Raw genomic sequence first — 23,005 nt, forward strand, 5'->3', positions numbered from 1 at the left:
TGATGATAGACTCCTAAAGATTGTACATTTTGACTTCTGTGCTCACCACGATGTCACCAGTACCTGGAACAGTCTGGGTGCATAATAGGTGCTTAATGAAGGTTGGTTGCGTTAGTGAGTTGAGTAATCTCTACCTCAGAGTGGTGTTGTGTAGTTTAATGAGGTAGTGCATGGAAAGCCGTTAGCATGGTGCCTCATATGTATTAATTGCTCAATCAATGTTAGTTGTATTTAGCTATTTCATTTTTTTCCTTATTGTTATTTTTCATTTTTCCTCGTTATTTATATTGTTCTATATGCATCAAAAACTGTTCCATGAGTAAAACAACTCGCTAAGCGAAAGATCTCTTTCTAGTTCTGGATGATGCATCAGGAGTCACTTGAGTTTAGAGTATGGTTACTTGGACGTGAGAAAACAACTACTTCTGGCCGTGAGAAACAATCTCTGGACTTAATCTCCTATGTAAACCATGGGGAAAATGGGACAAAAGGTGTTAAACAGCTGCATTTTGATATTGGACAACAGGCAGTGTGGGAATGTACAAGATGAGCACTGTAGTTGCCCTGGATTTCTGCTGGAACACAGATTTCAGACTGTGGTGCAGTAGGGGGATCTTGGTCAGGGTGTGATGTCTTCTTGAATTGGTGAGATAGAGATTATAATTCAGAGTGGCTGAAGTGGCTGAAAATTGCTGGACAGAGTTTCAGAGAAGAGGGAGTTATGTAGAAAAAGAGTTGTAGAAATATAGATAGGGGTTTCCTTTAGCCTTTGCTAAAGCAGTGTGTATGTAGAGTGAAACTCTGTGAGACTGGACACAGATTGACCAGGGAACTGTAAGTTGAGTAATTCCCAGGGCTGGGGAGCTGCTCAAGCACTGACCAGACGGAGTGGTGAGACCTTTCTGATCATCCAGGATGTTCAGTACCCCAATCTGTCCTAAAACTTAAACTTCAAAGATAAAGCTAATCCACAGATTTCTTTTCTTTTCTTTTCTTTTTTTAAAGATTTTATTTTTCCTCTTTCTCCCAAAGCCCCCCGGTACATAGTTGTGTATTTTTAGTTGTGGGTCCTTCTAGTTGTGGCATGTGGGACGCTGCCTCAGCATGGCTTGACGAGTGGTGCCATGTCCCCACCCAGGATCTGAACTGGCAAAACCCTGGGCCACCGAAGCGGAGCGTGTGAACTTAACCACTCAGCTACAGGGCCGGCCCCCACAGATTTCTTAACTAACTTTCAGAACAAAGCCCAACAGTCTTTAAAGGAAGATAACAAAATCCAGACACTAAAAAGTATAACACTGTGTACAGCATCCAATAAAAAATTACCAGTATCCAGAAAATGTGAACACTGGGAGAAAACTAAGGCAGCGGAAACAGGCTAAGAATAACAAAGATGATAGAGTTAGCAGACAGAAACTTTAAAGCAGGTGTTATAAATATATTCAGGAAGCACAAAGACTTAAAGGAAAACATGAATGTAATGAGAAGAAAAAGAAAATATATTTCAAAAGAACTGAATGGAGCCAGCCCTGATGGTGTAGTGGTTAAAGTTTGGTGCTGTCGCCGCTTTGGTGGCCCGGGTTCAATTCCTGGTTGTGGAACCACACCAGCCATCTGTCAGTAGCCCTGCTGAGGTGGCAGCTCACAGAGAGCTAGAAGGAGTTACAACTAGGATATACAGCCGTGCACTGGGGCTTTGCAGAGAGAAGGAAAAAAGAGGAAGATTTGCAACTGATGTTAGCTCAGGGCAAATCTTTCCCTGAAAAAAAAGAAAATGGAATTCGTAGGGATGAGAAATATAAAAGTGAAATGAAAAAATTCACTGATGGGGATTAACAGTAGATAACAGCAGTTTCTTATCTGGTAAAGAAAAGATCAGTGAACTTGAAGACATAGTAATAGAAACTACCCAAAAATTAAACGCAGAGAAAAGAAGGACTAAAAATAACAAAAATGAACAGAACTTTTGTGATTTATGGTATAATGTGGTGTAATTGTCCCAGAAGCAGGGGCAGAGCAAAAAAAAAAAAAAGTTTAAAGAAATAGTGACAGAAAAATTTCTTAACCTTGTGAACACTGTAAACCTGCTGATCCAAGAGGTTTAATAATCCCAAGCCAAATAAACACAAAGAAGACCATACTGAGGCATGTCATAATCAAACGGCTGAAGCCAGTGATGGAGAAAAAGATTTTAAAGCGGCTAGAGAAAAACGACATTTTATGTACAGAGGAACAAAAAATTTCTTGCTAGAAATAATGTGTGGTAGAACGTAATGGAATGATATCTTAAAATGCTAAAAACATAAAATAAAAATGTAAACCCAGATAGAATTTTATACCCAGCAAAAATCCTTCAAAATGAACGGCAGATACTTTTCATATGTATAAGATCTGAGAGAGTTGTTGCCTGCACACTTGCTCTAGGAGAAATGCTAGAGGCAGTTCTTCAGGTGGAAGGAAAGTGATACCAGATGAAAACTTGGATCTATGCAAATGAATAAAGAGAACAGAAATAGTGAGTGAGTAAGAAAGATGAAAGACTGTGTTAGGGTCAGCCTGGTGGTGCAGCAGTTAAGTTCTCACATTCTGCTTCGGCGGTCCAGGGTTCGCCAGTTTAGATCCCAGGTGTGGACATGGCATTGCTTGGCAGGTCATGCTGTGGCAGGCATCCCTCATGTAGGGTAGAGGAAGATGGGCACAGATGTTGGCTCAGGGCCAGTCTTCCTCAGCAAAAGGAGGAGGGTTGGCAGCAGTTGTTAGCTCAGGGCTAATCTTCCTGGAAAAAGAAAAAAAAGACTTTGTTCTCATCATTTGACCTGTTTGGAAGGTAATTGCTTAAAGCTAAATATAATAGCATGTGTGGGTCTATAATGTGTACATAGAATATATGACAATAATAGCACAAAGGACAGGAGGCAGCAATGGAGACATACAGTCCTAAGGATCTTACATTACAAGTAAAGATATATAATTTTGTTTGAAGGTAGGCTGATAAGTTAAAATGCAAATTGTAGAGCCCTAGAGCCAACGACGCAAAAAGTAAAGGAGTAGCTAATGTATCAGTAGGGTATCTGAACTACTAAGATACTCAAGCCAAAATTATTTAGGAAAAGAGGGGAAAAGAACAAAGAACAGATGAGACAAATAGAAAATAGCAAGATGGTAGATTGCTATGACCATGTCAATGTTAAATGGTCTAAGTGCTTTAATCAAAATATGGAGATTATCAGACTGGATTTAACAAAGAACAAGATCCTGTTATATGCAACCTAAAGACTTTAAATATAAACAAACAGCTAGGTTAAAAGTAAAAATATGGAAAAATATGCACTGCACAAAACTGAGCATAAGACAGCTGGAGTACTGATTACTATTTAAAGTAGACTTAAGAATAAGGAAAAAGAGGGACATTTCATAATAACAAAGGGGACAGTTCATCAAGAACATATGTTAATTGTAACTCTGTATGCTTCTGTTAGTAAAGCTTCAGAATTCATGAAGCAGAGGTCAACATTCCTTTCCCAGTAATTGATAACACAAGTAGACGGAAAATCAGTAAGCAGTCAGAAGACCTAAGCAATCTTATCACCAAACATAACCTAATGTGTGTTTATAGAGCATTCAACAATAGCACAGTGCACATTCTTTTCAACTGCACATGGAATGTTCACCAAGGTAAACCATATGCTGAGCCATAAAATAAGTCTCATTAACTTTAAAAGGAGTGAAATCATACAAAATATATTCTTTGTGCACAACAGAGTTAAATTAGAAATCAATAACAGAATGATACATGGAAAGTCTCCACAATATTTGGAAATTGAAAAAACATTTCTAAATAATCCATGGGTCAAAGAAGAAATCACAAGGGAAAGTAGAAAATCTTTTAATCTGAATGGTAGTGAAAACACAACATAAATTTTTGGGGATACAGCGAAGACATGCTTAGAGGGAAATGTATAGCTTTGAAAAACACTAATATTGGAAAGGAAGAAAATTCCAAAATCATTAATTTTCTAAGCCTCTGCTTTAAGAAGCTAGAAAAAGAAGAGCAAATTAAACCCAAAGTAAGTAGTAAGGAAGTAGAAGGAAGGAAATAACGATAAGAACAGAAATCAGTGAATTAGAAAACTTAAAATAGAGAAAATCAGTGAAATCAAAAGCTGGTTCTTCAAAAGGATAAATGGAAATGATAAACCTTTAATTAGATCGATGAAGGGAAAAAAGATACAAATTACCAATGCCAGGAATGGAAAAGGGGCTATTAGTACAGATCCTACATACATTAAAAGGGCGATAAAGGATCTTTGTGGACTTTATGCCAGTACATTCAACAATTTAGATAAATTTAGACAAACTCTTTAAGAGACAAACTACCAAAACTGACACAAGAAGAAACAGAAAATCTGCGTATCCTTTTAGCTTCCTTATGTCTATTAAAGAAATTGAATTCATAGTTAAAAACCTTCTCATAAAGAAAACTGCAGACCACATGGCTCAATGGTGAACTCTATCACACTTTTAAGAGATAAGTAATACTAATTGTGCATAAACGCTTCCAGAAAATAGAAGAGAGAACATTTCCCAACTCCTTTTATGAGGTAGTATTACTCTAATACAAAAGCCATACAGAAACGTTGTGAAAAAACCTACATGACAATATTCTTCATGAATACAAACACAAAACTTTTAAACAAAACATTAGCAAATTAAGTCAAGCAGTATAAATATAAATATGATGATTATGTATCATGACTAAGTGGAATTTATCCCAAGGATACAACGTTGATTTAATAGTAAAAAATCAATCAGTATACAGTCAATCTGTATTATTTGCGGATTCCATACTTGAAAATTTGCCCACTAGCTAAAATGTTTTTGTAATTCCAAAATCAGTGCTTGTGAGAGTTTTGCAATCATTTGCAGACAGGAAGGAATGTGAGTTGACGATGCACGTGTTCCCAGCTGAGGTCAAACAAAGGGCTCTGCTTTGTTTCAGCTCTCATACTATAAACCAGCATACTTTTCACAGTCTGTTTAGTACCTCATTTTTCACTTTTTGTTGATATTTTTCCTTTAAAATGGCCTCCAAGTGTGTGCTGAAGTGCTGTCTAGTGATCCTAAGCACAAGGAGGCTGTGATGTGCCTTATGGAGGCAATGTGTGTGTTAGATAAAATTTGTTCAGGCATGAGTTATAGTGCTGTTGGCCATGATTTCAGTGTTCATCATATATATTAAATAAGGTGTCTTTCAAGAGAAGCACACGTAAAGCAAGGTTATGTGTTGATCGGTTGATGAAAATGTTGTGGTTAGATGCTTGCAGGGGTCTAACCCTATATTTCCTCTAGGGGCATGGTTCAATATCCCCTATTTCAGTGTTCACAGTAACTTTAGAACATAACTACCATGAATAATGAGAATCAACTGTATTTCACTCTATTATCTAAGAGCAAAGAAGGAAAACTAGCTGATTGTCTCAGTTTATGCAGAAAGCATTTTTGATAGAATTCAGCATTTCTTCATGTTAAAAGCTCTCAGGAAACTAGGACTGGAAGAGAACTTTCTAATAAAAAGCAGCTTTATTATTATAGATAGATAATACAAGCTTACAGCTAACATATTTCTTTCCTCATAAGATCAGGAACAAACCAAGGATCTCAGCTCTCATGACCCCTACTCTGGTTCTAAAATTTATATGAAAAAAAATATAAAATTTGATGTTTTACTATTAAACCTAAAATTTACATGAAAACACAGATAGCCAAAACAATATTGGAAAATAATAATTAAATTGGATAACTTATACTATACTGCCTGTGGACAGAGATATAGATCAATGGAACAGAATAGAACATCCAGAAATTGCCCACGTATTTCCATAGAGGTTCCTAAGGTAGTTTGGTGGGGGCAAGAATGGTATTTTCAACAAATGGTTCTGGAACAAATGTGGGGGGAATGATCTTTGACCATTTCCTCAAACTGTACACAAAAATGAAATCTAAATGGATTGAAGATCTAAATGTGAAATCTAAAATTGAAAAAGATCTAAAAGAAAAGAGCAAATTTTCTTGATCTTGGAGTAGGGAAAGTTTTTGGGGGAGGATTTTTTTTTTTTGGCTGGGAAAGATTTGCCCTGAACTATCATCTGTTGTCAATCTTCCTCTTTTTTTTTCCCCTCCCCAAAGCCCCAGTGCGTAGTTGTATGTTCTAGTTGTAAGTCGTTCTGGTTTTTCTGTGTGAGCCGCTGCCACAGCATGGCTCCTGACAGATGAGTGGTGTGGTTCCATGACTGGGAACTGAACCCAGGCTGCTGAAGCGGAGTGTGCTGAACTTAACCACTAGGCTGTCAGGGCTGGCTTGGCAAAGATTTCTTAAAGCACAGAAGAACACAAACTGTTAACAGAAGTAGTTGATAAATTGTATTATTGAAATTACAAATTGCTTTTCAGAAAACATCATTGAAAATGAAGATACCTGAGACTAGGCAAAAATGTTCACATACATATATTTGACAAAGGATTTGCATCCAGAATATGTAAATCCAATTTAATAAGAAGACAAACTACCCAATCAAAAAATGGGCAATGGATTTGATCAGACACCTCACCAAGAAGATAGACCAGTGGCCAAAAAGCACTTAAAAGTGGTCAAGCTCATTGGTCACTGGGGAAATGCAAATTAAAGCCACAGCAAGATACCATTACACATCTACTAGGATGACTAAAATGAAAAATCTGATAATGCTAAGTGTTGGTGAGGATGTTGAGCAACTGGAGCTCTTATGCACTGTTGGTGGGAATGTAAACTGGTACAACCAGTTTGGAAAACATTTTGTCAGTGTATTATAAAGTGAGAGCTAAACTTATCCTTCAACCCAGGATTTCCACTGGTTACCCAAGAGAAATGAAAACGTCCACAAAAAGACTTGTACAAGAATGTTAATATATGCTTTATTCTGAAATGCTGGAAACAACCTAAATGTCCACCAACATGCTGTTGGATAACCAAATTGTTGTATATTATATTAGTCTGGGTTCTCCAGAGGAACACCACCAGTAGGATATATATGTGTCATATGTATCTGTATATCTCTATCCATCCTATTGACGCATGAGATAGATGGACAGATGGAGATTGATTTATTATAAGGAATTTGCTCATGTTGGCTCATGTGGTTCTGGAGGCTAAGTCCTGTCATCTGCAGTCAGCAAGCTGGAGACCCTGAAGAGTCGATGGCGTGGTTCCAGTCCCCGTCTGAAGGCCTGAGGACCAGGAGGGCTGATGCTCTAAATTCCAGTCTGAACCTGAGTCAGAAGGCAGCGGAGGACCCATGTCGCAGTGCAGGCAGCCGGGCAGAGACAGCATATTTCCCGTTTTTGTCCTGCTCAGCCTTTCCTGTTGTATTCAGGTCTCCAGTGAATTGGACGAGGCTCACCCACGTCGGAAAGGGCAGTCTGCTTTACTCAGGCTACCGATTCAGATGTTCATCTCACCCAGACACAGCCTCCCAGGATAACGTGTAACTGACTGTCTGGGTGCCCCGTGGCCCAGTCAGGTTGACACATAAAATTGACTACCATGTCTTGCCACACAGTGGAATGCTCAGCAATAGAAAGGAGTGAACTGCTAACACACAAAAGCATGGGCCTCTCAGACATTGTGCTGAGTGAGGAAGTGAGACATGAACACGCACCAGATGATCACATTTATGTGACGTGTTTAAAGAAGCAAAACTGACTCTGACAGAGAGAGGGTCAGTTTGCCTCGGTCCAAGGGTGGAGAGGAATCATTTTAGGGTGATGGCGGTGTTCTAAGTCCTGATTGTCACGGTAATTAAATGGGTCTCTTTGTTTTTCAGAACTCTTCAAATTGTACACTAAAAAAAGGGTCCATTTTATATAAATTAAGTCTCATATTTAACAAAATAATTACTAACTGGATTTTTAAAATTTCTAGAATAATCCTTTTTTTGATACCCTATCTCTAGGCAGTTTGGTTAAATTAATCATTTAGTTCATATTAGGATTAACTATTAATTAGGTACTACTGTGCCTGTATCAGTTATTAGTTATATTGCCTGTTAATGTTTCATTGAGAACTTAGTGGACAAATTAACTGAAGAAGAAATATGGAAATAATTGAAGAAGATATGAAATTAGAAATAAATTATGGAAACATACTTTTTTCCTAAATTTTCTGTTAAGTATAAATTCTCATGTAAGTTTATCATTTCAAAACAAAATTTTTAGTGTTTTTAATATTCCATTATGTATTTTCCATCAGTTTCCTATTCTATGACTTTGGACATATTTATGATTTTTACAATTGCAAATGTTATGAATATCTTTGAATTTAAAGCCCTTTTCCACATTTGACTATTCTGTGTATGTGCCTAAATGTAGAATCATTGAATCAAAGAATATGAATTTTAAAAATATCAGTAATAAGTTCACGTGTCAAATTTAAAAGGTACAATTGGGAAGGCAGTGAAATACCTCCCTTGCACCTCTCTTTCTACCAGCCATCCATTCCCCTTCCTGGAGGCAGTCAGTGTCATCAGTTTTTTTCTGTCTTTCCAGAGACATTTTAAGGGCGTGCGTGTGTGTGTGTGTGTGTGTGTGTGTGTGTGTGTGTGTGCTAGGAGGCAGTTTAGACAGTGGGTGAATAGACATATACTTTTATAAGAATTTAATCATGCTGTGCATGCTATTTAAGATAAAATCGACCACATTTAATTTTACTTGAATTTAATAAAAGAAGGAAGCTAAAATGAAACTGAAAGAACCTCCTTCAATTTAAATGTTTCTTCATCAGAAGAAAAGATGTCTGTAAGATTAAGAAAAGAGAGAATAGGAGTAATATTTTTATGATACTGGTGTAACGTATTAGAGAAATATAAATTGCCAGTAACATATGAATATATTTGAACTCAATAATTGAAATGCAAATAAAATAGTATTTTTCATCTTTTTTAGATTGATAAAAATTGATAAAATACAGTTCAGAATGTGGGCAAATGAGTATTATTAGAGGAAAATCCTTTCTGGTGGAAGGCAATTTGGCAGTACTTAAAATTTTAATTTGGGGCCGGCCCTGTGGCCGAGTGGTTAAGTCCGCATGCTCCGCTTCAGCAGCCCAGGGTTTCGCTGGTTCTGATCCTGGGTGCAGACCTAGCACCGCTCATCAGGCCACGCTGAAGCGGCGTCCCACACAGCACAACCAGAGGCACTCACAGCTAGAATATACAGCTTGTGGGGGCCTTTGGGGAGAAGAAGAAGAAGGAAAAAAAAAAAAAGATTGGCAGCAGATGTTAGCTCAGGTGCCAATCTTTAAAAAAAAAAAAAGTTTTAATCTATGTTTATCCTTGGATACACAATTTGATGTCTAGAAACTTTTTCACAAAGAGAGAATTAAGTATAAAAAGATATATATCTGCCACTGGAAAAGTCCATCAGTATGGAATTAAGTTATGGTATATCCATTCAGTAGGCTACTATACAGCTGTTAAAAATGGTGATATATTGTAGATTTATATTTATTGCAAAGGAAAGGGGTCCTCAACATGCCTTTTTGATTTCTCAACAATAAGTAGTAGCATGCCTAATAGGGCCTCATTTATATAAAATTGTACGTGTGTAAGTGTAGACAGATTTTTGGAAATAAACAGTCATTAAAATGGTTATCTCTGTGTGGTGGCCTATTGGAGTTTTTTTGTACTGTTAGGTTCTTTATATATACTTGAAAAAGGAAAGATTTTTTTCCCCTTTCTGAATAAATGGCTGTGTTTAGTTTAATCTCTTCTTCTTGTTAAGTGATTTTGAGGATAACAGGAAATACAGCCTTTAAGCCAATACCTGATCAAGTTCTACAAATACTTAACTCTAACAAGGTCAGTAGAACCTTTGCAATGTGATACCGGGGGCCATGGTTTGGGATGCTCTACTAATGCCATTGAAGTTACCCAGGAATCACTTGAACTGGTACCGTTAGTCGGGGCGCTGTGAACCCCACAGCCCAAGGCATTGACTGAAATTTATAATGCCTGTTGCAGTTAATTTCTGTAAAGATTTTACTTATTTTTTTTGGTGAAGAAGATTGGCCCTGAGCGAACATCTGTTGCCAGTCTTCCTCTTGTTGCTTGAGGAATATTGTTGTTGAGCCAACATCCATGCCAGTCTCCCTCAGTTTTTATGTGGGACACTGCCACAGCATGGCTTAATGAGTGGTGTACAGGTCTGCACCCAGGATCTGAACCTGTGAACCTTGGGCCGTCAAAGCAGATTGTGTGAACCTAACCACTATACCATTGGGCTGGCCCCAGAAGACTTGATTTTTGAAGAACAAAATCAAGTTTGAACCTTTGTTTTGTTGTTTTGATGTACTTCGTTTTTTTTCAGCTTTATTGAGGTATAATTGACAAAACTGTAAGATAAAGTGTACATCATGATGATTTGATATAGGTATGTATTGTGAAAGGATTCCTCCCGTCTAGTTAATTAACACATCCATCACCTCACATATTTTTTTATTTTTTTGGTGAGAACATGTTAAGTTCTAGTCTCTTAGCACATTCGGTTATACAATACAGTGTTATCAGCTGTGGTCAACATGTTATGCATTAGATCCTCAGACCTTATTTATTCATCTTTCTGAAGATTTGTACCCTTTCATCAGCCTCTCCCCATTTCCCCCACCCCCTGGCAACCTCTTTTCTATTCTCTGTTTCTATGAGTTTGACTTTCCACATATAAGTGATAACAGGTAGTATTTGTCTGTGTTGATTTACTTTGGGTTAACCAAAGAATATCTGAATTTATTGCACGCTCCTGCCCTTGTTGATAGAGGACAGTATCATCAGGCATCGTTCTCTTCTCTGCATCTATGTCGAGTACTGTCTTAAGCCCTGGGGTGGGGAGGAGTAAAATTCCTGCCCTCCAGAATCGCAGTCTCTGGTGGAGCCCCGGAGCGGTCAGGGGCCGCCGCAGCGAACCGTGCTGTGGAGCACACAGCAGGGCTTTTGACCAAGACGTTGATGTGTTTCTTGGGCTGGGGTGGCTGTTCAGGGAAGATTTTCCAGAGGAAACGTCTAAACTGAATTTTGAATTTCATTTCAGACATCTGAACCAGCCCAACCAAAGAAAGGGTAGGAAGGTAGTCCAGGCAGAGAGAGGCCTGGAGGCCTGCGCGGCCAGCTCGGGAAGGCTCTTGTCAGCTGTCCAGTCTCTTCCTCTGGACTTCCCTGTAAACGCAGCCTTGTTCTCTGGGCCGGGAGTCTTTAGTCGTCTTTGAATCCTGGGCTCCCTCTCCTCCTCTAAACTCCCTCGTAATTAGGCACCAAATCCTGTCAGTTTGGGAAACCTGGGTGGAAGTGGAGTAATGACAAGCTCCGTGTAGACTGTGTTCTTCACCGAAGGCTGGAACGTAGTCGTCTTAATTTCTAGGGCTTAGCGCTGGCTCACAGACCCTTAGTAAGTGTTTAAATGAATGGCTTCTAGGAGGGGAGTTCAAAAGAGAAAATATTGAGTATTTTTCCATGTGGCCATGTGTAGCCTTCCTAGTCTCCGTTTCATTAGACAATGTAGTAGGGAGGCCTAGTTGAAAAGTCACCTCTTGGAGGATTAAAAATCCTGAAAATGGAGTCAGACCCCTTAGGAAGGGGCGTTTGATTAGGACTCTGGTGGGTGACTAAGGCAGTGTCATAGTTGGGGAAGAAATGTGCCAGACAGCTTTTAGCAATTTGATTTTAATGAGTATACACCAGTTTACATAGTGTGTGCGACTTTTTTTCCCTAGCTGAGAACAATCTTTTTGTGACTGTCCCAGTAGAGATGAACTTTTTAGAGGAAAAATCGTGAACACGTGTATTTATTGCTTTTTACTTGTCACGATTGATAATGTGGGTACTTTCTTGAACCTATGGATATGCACTGCATTTATTTTCTGTTTACTGTAACAGGAGGACTGTATCCAGAGATGATTAGCATTTGCAGCAGTGGGCATTGTTTTAGGGAAATAACTGTGCCATGTTGAAAGCACATTATGTATCTGAGGCATGTCTGTGAAGCGGCTTTTATGATTATCATCAACACAGCTGCTGTAACTATTATCTTAGTGAAATTGAATCTTTTGTTATTTGGGTCACATAACTAGCAGCTGAATTTTTATACTTACAACTATGCAAGACCCTTATTAAGACATAACGTAATACAAATAGAAGAGGGCGTCTTAAAGTGTTTTCATATATGGCCTTAGAGCAAGGTATTTGTTATCATATGGAGCTAGGTTATGGCTAGATAATATAATATCCTACTTACATATATATTTAGTATTTTTAAAGCCCCTTAATTTTTTTATTTTTAAAGCATAAATTAGCTAAGCCTGCTCCTTTCCCCCATTAAAAAAAAAAAGGGGATATATGAGTGTTTCTTTTACATCGCCTTTAATTTCCCATTACCCCTAGTTTTTTTAGTTTTTATTTTTGGCTTACATCCAAATATGTATCCTGTAGCTTGAAATGTAAAAAGTTTTTGCATATGTGGCTTCAATTATAGCTCCTACAGCCTGGTTAATATGGTTTCTTACAGTGTGTTTATTGTAACAAAATCTCACTAAAATCTGTGTCTTACAGAGCTGATTAAAATGAAATTTTACCTGTAAGGTTATCTTCACTGCCTTATGTCCTTTTGAGTATAGATGATATAATGATAAATGAGTATTATCATTTATATATTAATATATATAAATAAACATTATACCTATTTAATCTTAAAACCAAGGTCAGCATTTTTTTAAATGGGTAGATATACATTTGTCTTACTTTCTATTTTTTTGTAGAGATAATTGCAGTTGTAAGAAATAATACAGAGAGAAATACACCTTGCCCAGTTTCCCTCGATGGTAGCATTCTGTAGAGCTATAGTACATTACAACCAGCATGTTACATGGTGCCACCCACTGCTCTGATCCAGGTTTCTTCAGTCTTCCTTGTACTTGCGTGTTGGATTCTGTACTGTTTAGTCTCCTTTGTACGCTCGTATATCCACCACCGTTCAGCAGTCAAGATGCTGCATAGTTCCTTGTCACAGGGTCCCTCACGTTCCCCTTTTAGGACGCCTGCTTCCCTCCCAACAGTTGGCTTTGAAACCCTCCCCCATCTCTAACTCCTGGTAAACACTAATCTTTCCTCCATTTCTAAAATTTTATATAAATGAAATAAATGAATATATGAAATAAATTAAAAAATTATATAAATGCAACCATTTAAGATTGACTGTTTTCACTCAGTGAAATTCCCTGGACATTCATCCAAGTTTGTGTGAATCAATAGCATATTCCTTTTTATGACTTATTTTTTATATTTAAGTTGGAGAACTTCTACATAGTTTAAAACTTAGTTTATACTTTGTTTCTTTTCTAATCTATTTTAAAATAAATCTATTTGTCTTAAATCCAGGTGACAAGACGCGGCCGCCTTCCTCAAGCCCCTCCAGTATTATCCGCCGCACCTCCTCTCTCGATACCCTCGCGGCTCCGTACCTTGCAGGGCACTGGCCTCGTGACAGTCATGGGCAAGCTGCTCCTTGTATGAGGGACAAGGCCACACAGGTTGGTTTATTACAGTTCTTATGCTGAAGTGTTTTACTCTGAAACCGTTTCTCATACTGTTATTCTACTCTGTGCTCAAATTCTTAAAACATTAGTGTGTGTGAGAATGCCCTGAGAAGCTTCTCAGAAGTGCGGTTCCCAGGCCTGGCCTCCAGATATGCTGTGGGAGGTTTGGGTTGAAACTTGGGAATGTGCATTTTAAACAGTTCCCAAAGTAATTCCGATACATACGGATAATTTATGGGCATACTTTTCTTCCTCTTCCTCTTCTAGTTAGTTTAGAACATCACAGTGTATTTAATAAATGAAATTTGGACCTAAGAACTTGTAACAGTAAGGATAACTTTACTTTCTATCTAACCTTATATTTTTGTGCCAAAAATCTTTGTGTGTGGGGAGATGGGGATTATGTTACATTATCGATGGATTCTATAAACATCAATTCCTGACAGAGGGACTCTGGAAGCAACGTTTTATACTTTTACATTTTTTGATTAAAAGGGTCTTAAAAGACCCCTTAGATCTACCGCCTGGTTCTACCAATGAGGAAGCTGAGGTCCAGAGTCATAAAGCCAGTTGATGGCTGTGTCTTAGTTTGGTATAGTTTCTTTCATAGCACTTACTACGATTATAATTAATTAAATATTTGTCTAATCACTTATTTAACGTTTCTCATGCTCACCAGCTGGTGAGCCCACAAAGTCAGCAACTGTGTCTGGCTTGTCCATTTCTGTGTTTTCATCCTCAGGACTTAGTACTGTACCGACAGGGTAAGCACTCAAGAATATTTGCAAAGGAATGAATGAGCAGAACAGTTACAGCTTTATTGCCAGTGGAGAATGAAAATCATTTACAGAGTTAAAAGCTGCTTTATCTGATTGTTGAAAATCACCCACAGTGCTGGATTTAGACTTCAGATTTCCATCACTGATGGTTGCTTGGTCCCAGCACTTTATGAGAGCATGTCCTTTCACAGAACCAAGTAAACATGGTTTGAGTGGTTTCTGGATTTGCATGTTGGTTTCCAAAGTGACAGGTGTCCTTGGTGGACTTCGCTTGGTTTCTGTTCTGATACTCTTGAAACTGAACCCCATTGTTTAGGAGAGGCTTGCAATTTGAGATCACTGTGAGGTTTATAATCCAGTGGCAACTACAGGAATGGAGATGCAGAGTCTGTTCTCATCAAAAGTAATGAATCTTCAGAAATTGTGAATTTTTAAACCAAAGAGTTCTGCAGAACTCTGCATTTATTCAAAATCTGTAACTTTGTTGAGATTAGGGCATGTAGTATGGAAAATGAGTACAGTCTCTGCTTGCTTTCTGCTTAATCCTCATGTCATATTTAAATTCGAATGGGTGTATTTCCTTGAACATTTCTACAGTGCTCTTTATTTCCTCTGCGGTTTCAGGTTCACTGGGTTCAGATATTTCGTCTTATCAGTAAGAATATACAATCTTATAATATACAATCTTATAAGCCATCGAGAGCTCCTTGATCTGTGGCCACAGTTCCTAAGTCTTTTTAGCAAATTGCTGTGACCTCACGCTGACTACGTTGAATTGAAGTGTAAATCCCATACTCGCATCATATTCTTCTGAATGTCCCCCGAGTTGGGAATGTTAAGGGTACAAATGTAAAGAACATTTCTAATTACTGTACTGTTAATCTTGCTTGTGAAGCTCACATGTAGAGTCTCCTAAGGTCTGATGCAGTGATAGCTTGGGGCACCCCAGGCTTTCGTCTGCATTGTGGGCCCCCACCTTTGGCAAGTGACTGCAGCACTAACAGGACTAATCAGAAGTTCTCAAATACTTTATTGGTAGATGTTAGATTCCCTAAGGTACGTAGGCTAGTTAAATCAACTTTTTAAAATTTGGTAAAATATGTATAACATAAAATTTGCCCTTTTGACCATTTTTAAGTATACAATTTAGTGACATTAATTACATTCACAGTGTTTTGCAACCATTGCCACTCTGTGTTTTCAAAACTTTTTCATCACCCCAAACAGAAGCTCTGTAAATCTTCCTCCTTTTTCCAGCCCCTGGTAACCACTATTCAACTTTCTTTTTCTATGAATTTGCCTATTCTAGATTTTTCTGTAAGTAGAATCATACAATATTTGTTTTTCTGTAGCTGGCTCATTTTGCCCTTAGCATAATGTTTTCTGGGTTCATCCATGTTGTAGCATGTATCAGAACTGCATTTCTTTTCATGGCTGAATATTTGGTTGTATGGCTGTGCCACACATGGTGTTTATCCATTTATCTGTTTATGGACATTTGGTTTCTTCACACGTTTTGGCTCTAGTGAACGCTGGTGTTACAGGTGTCTGTCTGAATCCCTGCTTTCAGCTCCACTTGGTACATACCTAGGAGTGGAATTCCTGGGTCCTGCGTTCAACTTTTACAGGAACTACCACACTGTCTTCCACAGCAGCTGCTTCATTTCACATTCCCACCAGCAATGGATGAGAGCTCCAGTCTCTTCTATCCTCACCAACACTTATTTTCCCTTTTTTTGATTGTAGCCATCCTAGTAGGTATGAAGTGATATCTTGTGGTTTTGATTTGTATTTCCCTAATGACTAGTATTGTTGAGTATCTTTTCATGTATTTATTGACCTTTTGTATATCCTCTTTGGGGTTCAGGCACTTTCTTAACATTTCTGTGCCTCTGTTTCCCCTTTGTAAAATGAGGAAAATAATAGTACTTATCCTTTAAGGTTATTATGAAGGCTAAGCAAGAAATATATGTAAAACACTTAGGACAGTGTCTGACACATAGTAAGCATTCAATAAATGCTTGCTATTAAGATTATGACCTTTGATTATTGTCAGATTAGAACAAGGATGGCATGTAGGTTTCATCTCCTCTGCAGTATGTCAGTTGCTGTTAGCTTCCTGGAGCATTTTGCTGAAAAAAATTCAGGCTAAAAATTACTGGGACTGATTAGCAATTTCTGCCACTGCTGAGGGCCTGGGGAACTTTTATCAGCCCTGGTGCAGACAGGATGATGGAAGTGATTCTCTTACATTATAGCTGGGTGCTTCCAGAAAGTTGCCATTGACTTTTGACAAGTCATATTGTGTCACCACTCTGAGCCCTGGTTTTTTCATTTAAGAAATATCATATGTAACACTAAGGTCCTTCTCACTATCTGGAGAGGAGCGGGAATGGGAGAGGGAGGTTCTGGAAAATATAGAGGAAGGCAGTATCAAGAGTTAGGAATATGGGAACAAATTTTAAAGATACTAATCTCTCCTCTGGTCCGCTCCCCAGCCCTATCATTTGTTTGGTCATGAGAATGACTGAATGATTCAGATTTTGCTGTACCTGTTTGTTTATCATTCTAATTACACAAAGATAGCAAAAATGTGGCATCATTCTGTTGTTGTGCATCTTTGGCAGACATCACTCCTTCCCTGGGAGCCTGAAGAGCCTGAGAGCCTTCTGGCACAGTGCTCCAGCAGGGTTGGTCCAGGAGCCTCATCCTCTGCAAGGCTGATTTGCCGTTTCTGCTTTAGAGTTTGATACAGAGCTTATTATTACTACGTTGTCACCAACCTCTGCGTGCTGTTCCCACTCCCCCAGCATTCTTTTAAGGATTCTTTTAAAAACCATTTGCCAGTTCGCCCTCCACAAAGGTTACGCTAATTTGTATTCCCAGCATTATCTAACTAGGTTGCAGTTTCATTAATTTAATTTGATCTCCCTGATTTCCAGGGGGTACCTTTTGTGTTTTCTGACTGTACCACTTTAGGGGGAGAAAATGTAGCGTGTGTGTGTGGTTGGATTGTTTGGCTTCTTTGACTTGGAAGGTGTGCTCTTCCCAGCTTTCCTGACCTCTCAGGTGGCTTGTTTGTGTGAATTTGTGACTCAGGTGATGCGTGCCTGGTTTTCTTTCTTATTTCTTTTGTTTATTTTCTTTATTGCATAAACCAGTGGTCTTTTGCTTTTAAAAATCTTAGTTATTTTCTCTCGGAAGTCCGACATTGCAGAGGCTATTTTTTCCTCTTCAGAGGTTGATTTTGATTAATAACTTATTAAATTGTTTTATTTTTCCAATTGTACCTTGGCTTACAAAGTTCAGAAACTTTGTAAGATGGCTTGTGATTTTTTAAAAGCTAATAAAATTAAATAATTGGCAAATGAGAGACTAAAATAATGAATTACTGAAGGTGGCTGTTAATAAGTCTACAAACTTGTTTAGAAGTTATTTCCTTTTTTTGGAAGAATAATGTGGAATTTATAGCAGGAAAAAAATAACTATTTTACATGTTCGGTAGATAAAAGCAACACTAGAAAATTATATCTTAGTGTGATGAAATGAAAGTACTGAAGAGCTGAATTAGCTTTTTTAAAAAAATTACTTTTTTGAGTAACTGTTTCAATTTTGAATAAAACCATGGTCCACTGGTTAAAATTGGAGTAATAATATTGAGGAAAAGAGATGTTGAAATCTCTTTTTTCCAGACCTGAATCTATGACCTCAGTATAGCCCTGTACTTGCCTTTCAGTAGCTTTGCCTTACCTGGGTAAGCCTGGGATTCTGAAATCATCTCCATTTCCAGATGCTTTACCAGGTGCCTGGTGTTCCTGTCCTTTCTTTTTTCATATATTAAATCAAATTTCTCTATGCCAGTGACTCTATACGTAGTTTTTTTCCTCCTTCTTCTCCCCAGATCCCTCCAGTACATAGTTGTATGTATATATATTCTAGTTGTAGGTCCTTCTAGTTGTGCTATGTGGGACGCTGCCTCAGCATGGCTTGATGAGTGGTGCTAGGTCCCTGCCCAGGATCTGAACCAGTGAAGCCCTGGGCTTCTGAGGTGGAGTGTGCGAACTTAGCCACTCAGCCATGGGGCTGGCCCCTACGTATTGTTTTTTACAGGCTGGGCTGCAGTGTAGCAAATGGAGAGTTGCATCATGGAATCCTTTAAAACAAATACAGTTTCTTGATTGTGCAACTGCTTTTTTTCTGTTAAAAGTAATTTTGAAAATATTCCCCAACTCTCCACAGTGCCCTGTGTATTCCACTCACTCGTGCTTCCCAGCTTTTCTGTTTGCTTTGGAATGCCTTCCCACTGTTTGCCTTGATAGTTTATGCTCTAATGCTCACAGGAGCCTCTCCCAATGCCATCAAATCTTGCCTGCCTACTTCCCCTGTCCTCCTAGTTCTGGGGTAGGTGCCTTTCTTAGGGGACCTCTGTCATCGCATGATATCATAACTGGCTTTTTATTCCTTCTTTCCTACAAAAAGCTCTTTGAGAATAAGAACTGTGGTTCCTCTCTGACCCAGTACCTGACCTGGTCCAGTGCCTGGCATGTTAGTAGGTGCTTAATAGCTTTCCGATATACAATGCGAGACTGAACAAAATTGTGAAACATAATTAAAATTGAATTTTGCTTTTTAGTAGTACCTAAGAGTGTCTTATAATAAAGGCATAGCTTACTTGAACAAAGAAAGCAATTATCTTTTGAATTAGGAGTTTAAGTAAAATTAATGACTTTTGCTAAGTATTTTTTCCTGCCTGAACATCTCATTGCTGAAATTAGCAAAGCTCTCTGTTGCTCTTTATGGCTTATTTTTATTTGTCTTGCTAACTAATACTCATTCTCATTATCTTTAATTTGTTCTTAAATCTATAGGAAACTTTTATATTCCTTTGCTTTTCCTTGAATTATTTTTTATACTTAAAATTAATATCTTTAGTAATTTCCCTAATTTTTGAAAAGTCTTTATTTTGAAAGAAGTCTCAAGTTAATAGAAAACTCACAAGCATTGTGGAACGTCAATATACTCTTCATCTGTATTCACCAATAAACATTTTTCCATATTTTGCTTTATTTCTTTGTGTACACCTAATTATGACTGTTGTTATTGTTTGCAGACATTCTGACTCTTCTCAGATACTTGAGCATATATAAGAACAAGGACTTAAAAAATATTGCCAATATAATTACCAAATTCAGGAGATTTAACATTGATAAATACTGTTATTTAGTATGTGGCACACGCACAGATTTTTTGTTTCCCCAGTAGTGTTCTCTAGCAGTTTCTCCTGTAAGCCAGGATCCAGTCAGCGAGCACACGTGGCATTTAGGTGTCGTGTGTGTTTAGCCTCCTTTGATCTGAAACAGATCCTCAGCTTTTGTCTGTCTTTCGTGGCACTGACGTTTTGAAGAGTGCAAGCCAGTATTTTTGTTGAGTCTTCTCAACTTGAGTTTATCTGTTCTTTTCATGATTAGATTCAAGTTACTACACTCTTAGCAGGAATATTATGGGTGATGTGTGTTCCTCTCTGTGCATGTGCATCGAGACGTACGTGACGTCACGGATGAGTTCTGTCCGCCGGATTCCCTTCGTAGCTCATGGGTGATCTGGAGGGAGGTATTTGAGACTGGAACTATCCTGTTCCCCAACAAACTTTCACCCACTGATTTTAGCATTCATTGATTATTTTGTTTAAATCAGTAATTATTCTAGTAGTTCCAAATGATGATTTTCTAACTCTCTTGTCATTCCTTCTGTATTTTTTTGTTGGTCTGATACTTTTTCATAGAAGTATTTCTTTATGGAGTTGTCCTAAATGAATTTCATAAAATGTCAACTGATAGGATTCGAGATTCTGGTCCCCCCCCCCAACATTTTACTAAGAAAATGTTCAACATGCAACAAAATTGAAAGCATACTACAGCTACCCTTAGATTTGCCAGTTTAACCGTTAGCTGTATTTGCTTTATCAGTCCTTCTGTTGGTATGTGTGTGAGTTGGCTGCGCTTTCTGAAACTGTGTTGCAGATACCATGACACTGTATCCCTAAATCCTTCAGCATATATATTCTACAAATAAGGGTGTTTCCTGTATAACCACAGTAGCATTAGCTCACCCGGCAAGATCAATAATTCCTTAATATCTTGTAACATCCAGTCCATGGTAAAATTTCCGCAAGATTTTTTTTTTTGAACCACGATCCAATCTGAGATTCATGCATTGTCCTTGATTTCTCTTTAGTCCCTTTTAATTTAGAACGGCTCATTCTCGTACTTTTCTTTTTGGTCTTAATAACATTGTTGTTTTGTGAATTATCCTACATATTTGTAAAGGACATACTTTTTTTTTTGGCCATTAGCAAGTAATCCATGGAGTACTTTTTTGTACCACATGACTATTCTGTTCCCTAGTAACTTTTCATCTAATGGTTTTAGTATCCATTGGTCATCTCCCTCTAAATCAGTTTCTTCCTTGGAGGTTGCAAAAAAAAAAAAAAAAAAGGTTTTTTTTTCCTTAAACGTAAGATAGCCTATTCTTCTGCAACCTTGTTGTTCACATGAGGACTTCACTCTATCCATATGGAAAGATTGTCTCTTACCTTAAAAGGTTTTCCCCCCCTTATATATAGAGAAGTATTATTTTGAATAGGCTCTACGTTCATTCATATAGTGCAGAATTCAAGAGGTGCAGAGTGGTATATGGTGAAGGGTCTTCCTCCCATGAGGCAGCCACTGATACATCAGTTTCTTTTGTTACCACGTGTATTCTTCTTGAGATGCTTTACATATGTGTCTCTTCTTTCCATCGGTCCTGTATACAGGTAGTTGCTATACACACTGTACTGAGTCTTGAGTTTTTACCTTAACAATTTCTCATGGAGATTATTTTGTATCAGTACATTGTGAATTTCCTTATTCATATTTTATAGCTGTGTGGTATTCTGTTGTAAAGATGTGTCATAATTTATTTAGCCAATCCTCTATTTACATTATTTTAATCTTTTACTTGTAAAAACAGTGCTACAGGAATAATATGATATGTCTTTTGTGCATAAAGGTATACATTTTGTACATCTGTAGGATAAATGACCCACAGAGGGGTTGCTGCGTCAAATACTGTGCACATTTGCAGCTTTGACAGCGTTGGCTGCACTAATTTGCGCTCCCACCAGCACTGTAGGGGAGTGTGTGTTATTAAATCGCCCGGTCTTAGTGAAGTTTTAACTTGCATTTCTCTTATTATGCGTGAGGTTGTGCGTATTTTCTTGTGCCAAGAACTCATTTGTATTTTTTTTCTGATACAGTGTTTTTAAATTCTGGATTTTGTATAACTGCTAAGGATTTAACATTTTGAGGCTGTATTTTACAGATATTTAAAGCAAGACGAGACATGGTATAGAGGTTAAGATTGTGAACTCTGGAGTCTTAGGTTTATATCTTGACTTTGCTACTTTCTAGCTGTGAGACCTTAGGCAACTTATCTCACGTCTCATCGTCACAGCTTCCTCATCTGCAAAATTTGTTAACTTTTGGTATGTAGTAAATCAGATAATACAGTGAAGGCCCTTCCCTGTGCTTTCCTAGAACACAGTGCCTAGCGTGCAATAAGATCACAGGAGTGTTAGCTATTATTAGTATGCATTTGTTTAATAATTGCTATATTTAGAATTATGTAAAAATAATACTAGTTTTTTATTAGTAATAGAAATGAAGGAAATAGACTAAAATATTACAGTAATTAACTGGTGCTGGGAGAGTTGTGGGTAATTTATTAAAAATTTTCTAGTATCTAATTTTTCTGTAATGGGAATCTATTTTATAATAGAAAAATATGGTATATATAATCTTTTTTTAGAAAGGAATTTTTTTCAGGTCTATTGAAATATAATTGACATAGCACTGTATAAGTTTAAGGTGTATAGCATAGTGACTTAACATACATACATTGCAAAATGATTACCACTGTAAGTTTAGTTAACATCCATCACCTCATATAGTTACAAAAAAAGTGTTTTTTCCTTGTAATGAGAACTTTTAGGATCTACTCTCTTAGCAAGGTTTCTGTATACATTACAGCAGTGTTAACTACAGTTGTCATCTTGTACATTATATCCACAGTACTTATTTATCTTCCAACTGGAGGTTTGTACCTTTTGATCACCTTCATCCAGTTCCCCCTCCCTCAACCCCAAGGCTCTAGTAATCGCAAATCGCATCTCTTTTTCTATGAGTTTGGTTTTTTTTTTAAAGATTCCCCATGTGAGATCGTACAGTATTTGTTGTACTCTGTCTGACTTATTTCATTTAGCGTAATGCCCTCAGGATCCATCCATGTTGTCACAAATGTGGTATGCATTATTGTTAAATGATGATTAAAATACCCCTTCCTCTTTTTCCATTAAAGACAGAGAGTGCGTGGGCTGAAGAATACTCTGAAAAGAAGAAAGGGTCTCACAAGCGGTCAGCGTCCTGGGGCAGTACAGATCAGCTGAAGGAGGTCAGGAGGATGCATCCATGGAAGTGGGTGTGGAAATTGGATCCCTTCATGGGCTAGTTCCTTAAAGTTGTGGGCTTCAAGGATTTGTGAATTTCCGTTTTTTGTTTTTTTGATGGTTGTCTTG

General features: G+C 37.8%; 1 protein-coding gene across 2 annotated transcripts in view; it reads left to right on the forward strand.

Moving 5' to 3' along the window:
- Window positions 1-23,005, forward strand: part of FAM117B (family with sequence similarity 117 member B) — an 87,828-nt gene that overhangs the window by 28,154 nt on the left and 36,669 nt on the right. For both annotated transcript variants that reach the window (XM_070580780.1, XM_070580779.1), the window contains exons 2-3: window positions 13,455-13,606; window positions 22,789-22,881. In XM_070580780.1, the coding sequence (XP_070436881.1) occupies window positions 13,455-13,606; window positions 22,789-22,881 (245 nt within the window). The remainder of the gene's footprint in view (window positions 1-13,454; window positions 13,607-22,788; window positions 22,882-23,005) is intronic.

Source organism: Equus przewalskii, chromosome 17, assembly GCF_037783145.1.
Source record: "Equus przewalskii isolate Varuska chromosome 17, EquPr2, whole genome shotgun sequence".
NCBI lineage: Eukaryota > Metazoa > Chordata > Mammalia > Perissodactyla > Equidae > Equus > Equus przewalskii.